Below are 5,750 nucleotides of genomic sequence, written 5' to 3'. Positions count from 1 at the left end.
AGTGAAGACGGCTACCACCAAACTAATTGCTGTGGCATCGTCGCGCCCTCCTGGTTAGAGTCCGCGTGATTCTCCTTGTATGTGATTAGAAAACTTACAGAACGTGACACGTAGCCGGTCCCAGTGGCGAGCATGCTGTCATTTTCTAGTGGGACAGTCTAGCTAAAGTTCGCAACGAACCTGATGTGATGCCCACATGCGTTTACCCCGTTAATATTGAAAAATAAAGTAATCTTTTTCTAAATCGTTTTCCATAGGGACATGAGCTTTTGTTGTTGTCTCGCCGTTTTCTTCGTTTCCACTCTTTACCAGTCAGCCTTTTTCATGGTTGTATGGCAACTAAGCATTCATTTTTACTGCGTATTGCTGCCTAACGATATTGTCCTGAACGACCTCAGATTTGTAGAAAAGTAACGCATTCTGCTACGGTACTGTGTGATTTTTTATCACAACAGAACACTGTAAACTAAAAATAAATGACAGAAAAAGTTATTTTATTCACTATCTATTGATAAACGGTCCAGTAAACAACAAAAACTGAATACAAATATTTAGAAATATCCAGAAAAATGCTCCAAAAATAGTGATTAAATGCACAAAAATAACGGTCAATAGATATCTATTCCGCAGTGAAGGTTGTAAGAGGACGTCTTATGGGGACCATGACTGGGGAGACATCGAATGAGGTATACTTCATAGCTCCATCCTTCAGAAGAATAGTCCAGAGTATTCAGCGACATCTAGGACTACCGGTCAAGTACATCCGACGAGTTAGTGTAGACGACAAATCAGTCATTTGCACCATACTGCAGGAGTCCGGGCGCCCGGTATTTGATCGGTATTGATAGGCGACACATCTTGCAACCACTGTCAGTAGAGTGAGAATGTCATGGGGCTGTTTACCAGTGAGATCATCCTCCAATATTTTACACAGTTCCTGGATGAACCAGCTTCCAGAAGCGGAATTTCGCCAGGCAAAGTAGCCTGGAATAGACAAGGGACAACAACAGAAAGCTGTACTGATCTTGTAGTAAATTTGCAGGTTATTGGATAGCTACTATAGGCACTCCACTAAAGAAGGTCATGTTGGGTTGGTGCCTCGCAGAGAAAAAACAATGTTATCCGATTAATTCAACCGGACTCTCTAGAGGACCATGAATGTTCACCGAAAAATTCAAAACATCCACCAGTCTGACATTTATCCGCTCATTTGAACTTGATCATAACACTGAAGTAATGCGGGGTCCGTACAATCGTCATTCCAAGACAACGTCAAGTTTGTTGATAGTGTGAGCAGATTTCGAAGTTTCATAAAAGATTTTGGCCAGCAAGCAAAGTCGACATATGCCGAAAAGATAAGAAGCACTACAGTCATTTCATCCTCGTTGAGAATCATCAGCAATATGCATCTGACGAGATTCCAAGGTGTTTAGAATCCATCAGCGATGATTTCCAAAGAGCATGAAACAGCTGTGCAATAATTCACAGCACGGAGTGCCTTCACTTGACTCCTATAAAATTATCAAATTTCCCAATACTACTAGCAAACCATAGGTAGCTCGCAAAGGGAATGTAATTCAATTTGCGTTGGTCCTTGATCTGAAAAGCCAATTAACGAAAGCCACTCGTATGGCCGAAAGATGAGAGGCGCTATATACTGCTTAAGCGCCAGTTACCTACAGACACTGATGGTCGAACGGTCTGGCGATCAATTACTGGACTGGAGGTCACAGGGTTTCGGAGACACAAGGAGTTTCGTGGAATGTGCACCAGTGATGATCCCCACTGTACGGTAGGCCTCCCATCTTTGGGCGCAGATAAACTTCGCTTACAGCAACGATTGCTCAGCAGGCGCAAAAATGCTGTTTTGCTCCTACTACAATACTCCAGTAAATGAAAGCCTATCTCCTCATCAATTTGGTGCGAGCTACCATGTTGCTATCCTGCGATAGTCTGTATTTAACGGGTGTCTCTGAAACTGCTGAACATATCTGGCCAGCTCCTAGACCCTGTCAATAGTGGCTTGGTGATTGCACAGGTTGTGGCCGACAGACGCTGGAAAATGAAGAAGAACATAAATGAACATCAAACCTTCCGACATGAACCCATCACAATATTATGCCTCCCATACATGCAAAATCAGGGTATGACAGGTGCTGTGAGGTGTGATGATGATGATGTGTGTCAGATAAGTAAACACACACTTTCAAAGACCAAGCAGTAACAACCACAGATCACAGAACTTCGCAAGTGTGGGTTCGTTCCATCATGTTATGAAATTGGAGGAAAAATCTCCGCGATTCAAACCAAGATGTTATCTCTGTCTCGTCATATTACAATTTAAAAAGAAAGCAACCACATATGGAAAGCTCCTCGAAACGCACTAAACGGGTCTCCGTCTATTGGTTAAAGTAGTAAAGTAATAGTAAAACAGCAAGCATGTATTTGCAAAGCTACCACCGAGGTCCTGTTGCGAGACATCCTACGGTAACTTCCGTCGATCCGAAAAACCTTATTAAGATGGCTGTCTGTGGGATCTGTCAAATGTTTATCCACATTACACTGGTGACGGAATAAAAAGAGGACAGTCCATACGGTAGCTGTTGGAACGCAAGCGCCTTGTAAAAGCTTTACTACTGTTGCGTACACAGTATTGCGTTGTAGTTGCATTCGTTTGAGGACGCCAACACAAGCCAACATCGTGCATGCTGTCAACTCGTTTTCCGTATACCCAAGACCTCCCACTCGACTACTTTTTCAATCGTTCTAGGGTCGTTAATTTCACCGAGATCTAATATAAACTCATTCGAACACAGAACACGCATTATCAACAGTAAACTGAAAACAAAATCGACGGAAACTTCACCATGGTTACAACAATCAATGCCATTTAGTGCGCGGGGATGTTCCAAAGTAATTTGTGCTGACGAATTGACAAACCACAACGTTATGAATTAAACTCCAGACACTGCTGAGTGGCCATATTAACGAAACCTGAATACATTAGGACAGAATTCCATGAATTCGAGAACGATTTCGGTTGACGCTGTGGTCGCGCATTCTAGAGCGGAATCGCACTGCATAAACGTACCGGGGACGGTGGAATGGGCCAAAAGGATGTCGGATTCGGATGGCAGTTTGGTTACTAGGATTTCCTCCACTGCGTCCGTCTTCAGGGGAAGACTAACGCCCTCATCAAATCGCGTCCCACGACAAGCCTGATTGAAAATCGACAACAGGTTTAGTGGAGCGTAACAGAAGCGCATACGGAGGCATTTGAAACATTATTTTGGGGGCTCCGGGGAAGTTCGCGCAGGAGGAAATATGAAAAACAAGGCAATTCATCAAAACAGTCAGTTGTACATCACCACAAAAATACTGAAACGAGCTATTGCCTCGGAATCCGAGGGATCGCAGGCAATCTCCATAGAACGAAAGAGACATTTGTTTCCTACAAAAATTTCGACAAAGAGAAAGATGAAAGCTACGACTGGAGAAGCAGAAAAACAAGGAGCAAAAGTTGAAGTGTCTGCGGAATTTAAAATGACGAGTAACCTTGCAATGCGCTGAAATGTCGACGAGCCACCCGCTATTCCAGGTCAACTTTTTTCTCCGGTAGTTGTGTATTTCAAAATGTAAGGGGATGAAAAGTTCAGACACATGTAGTAAGACTTGTATTTAGAAAGCATGGAACACACTGAAGACAGGCCATAACATGGCAATGCAAAATGAAACCGGTTACAGTAAAACTGGATGCTGTGGGATCTTTTTGCCTTCCTTGGATCTGTCCCCTGGTTGGGAACCCACAAGTTCCCAATCGCAAAAACTCGACTGGAAACATGAGCCGAACACCTCGCAAGACATTTCAACTGGCCTCCCTCAACACAGCCTTTGGAGATAGTGCATACGGACGAACGGAATGTAAACCTTAATCGCCCGTCCTACTGAAACCCGAGAACCTACCAGGAAAGTACGATCTGTACCCAGCCCTGTTCGAAGAATGCGGAACATCATCATCACCAACAGCATGACATCAGTGTTCAACACCGATGTTTCACTGCCGCAAAGAATGCGGAGGATCCCCAATGACCCATCTGGCAAAGCTTATTGGTTCTATTTGGAACGAAGAGAAAGTTCCTGAAGAATGGGGCAGTTACCTCTATCTTTAAAGTGTAAGCGGACGCTGTGTGAAAACCACCGTGGCATCAGCTTGGTAGCTGTGACATCAAAGGTGCTCTCTGGCCTTGTCCTTTGATGACTGACCGAACAGAAAGACAGAGAGATTCGTGAAAACCAAGCTGGGTTCCGTCCTGCAAGAGGAAGCATCAGTCATATTTTCACCCTCCGAAAGATTTTGGAACAGCGACACTGTTTCAAGCGCCCAACAATTGGTTGCCTTTCTTGGCTTGAAAGCTTCTTTTGACTCTGTGGACCAATTAAAAGTCCTCTGACAACGCTGTATTATATCAGCTACCACCTTCAATCTGGAGCTACCCAACCAAATTGCTCAAATCGTCAGTGAATGAAGTGGTGGCATCTAGCTCTTTGCACTAAATCACCACCCTTCGTCTTCCTTTCTTTACCAAGGAGTCTCTTCCTCATGGTTATATGATTGTTAGGCGCGAATATGTAGTGATGATATGTTTCTGTCGATAAGGATAAGGCGGTGGTGACAATGAGGGGAGAAAATAATAGGACATAAGGTTAGAACAACGAGACCAAATTAGAGAAAATGGCGAAATGCGAAACGGGATACAGAGGATTATGCACTGCGTAAAATAATCGAGGGAGATCCTTCCGAAGAGAGGCCACTCGCTCTGAGGAAACATAACACTTCCAATCACATAAGGTATATTTTACAGTCTCGAATTGAGGGAAACCGAACTCTCAGTTCACTTATGCTGGCTTAAAAATGGCGTACGATGTCGTGGATGCGTCAGGTCAAATCTCAATAAACTGCACGCTTTTTATTCACAAGATGCGCCCCATGAAAGGCCATCATCATCATCATCGACACCATGACATCAGTGTTCAACATCGATGCTTCGCCGCCGCACAACCATGATTTATTTGAAAGCCTTATGATAAAGAGAAGAGTAAAGGTGGACAGGGAAGGGACTTAGTGCTAGCGTACCACAATCATTCCGAGGTGTCTAAACATCCAGACACTCACTCAGGTGATCTGGATAGAAACTGACAACAAGAACGCCACTGACATCGGTTGGCAGCCATATCTTGTAGTGTCTCCAACCAGGCCCAGTCAGGATCACGCGGTTATTTTAATTCGATTGAGATGGGCATTACAGATTATATCCCTTTGATCGACTGGTTTGGTTAGTTTATCCAGAAAACTTCTGAAGGAAGGTGGTTCAAAGTGAAGACGCTGTGTTGAGTATATGGGTGCTTACAAAACTGGGTCCACCAGATTGGAATCTATCTTCCACTATTCCTGTATATTAAACTGGGAATGATGTCAGGTAAACGGAGGGGATGAACGCCACCAACGCATTTACTATTTGGCCTAGCGTGTGCAAATAAGTGTTGTTCAAATAGGATTACAAATTTGATTGTTTGGGCCCGAATATGGACACAACATCGTCACGAAGAGACTGGACCTTACCGGGGTGTGACGGTTTGCGCACCTCAGCGATCCATTGAGCTACACTGGAGAGTGTCCCGCGACACTCACAGAGTCTCTCATACCAGGTTGGTCAATGGTTAGAGGTCTGACGAACACAGTCTCCTGGCCC

The 5,750-nt window shown here is 44.1% G+C and overlaps 1 protein-coding gene across 1 annotated transcript in view; it reads right to left on the bottom strand.

Annotated features, from left to right (window-relative positions):
* Positions 1-499: 499 nt before the first annotated feature.
* T265_08003 (hypothetical protein) overlaps positions 500-5,750 on the bottom strand; it is a gene marked incomplete at both ends in the record, with an annotated part of 13,842 nt that continues 8,591 nt past the window's right edge. The window contains 2 exons of the mRNA XM_009173684.1: positions 500-984; positions 3,092-3,218. Of these exons, the coding sequence (XP_009171948.1) occupies positions 731-984; positions 3,092-3,218 (381 nt within the window). The remainder of the gene's footprint in view (positions 985-3,091; positions 3,219-5,750) is intronic.

The sequence above is a fragment of the Opisthorchis viverrini genome, assembly GCF_000715545.1.
Source record: "Opisthorchis viverrini unplaced genomic scaffold opera_v5_193, whole genome shotgun sequence".
Classification (NCBI taxonomy): Eukaryota; Metazoa; Platyhelminthes; class Trematoda; order Opisthorchiida; family Opisthorchiidae; genus Opisthorchis; species Opisthorchis viverrini.
Note: the sequence above shows the minus strand (reverse complement) of the source record. Positions and strands in the feature narration are given on the sequence as shown.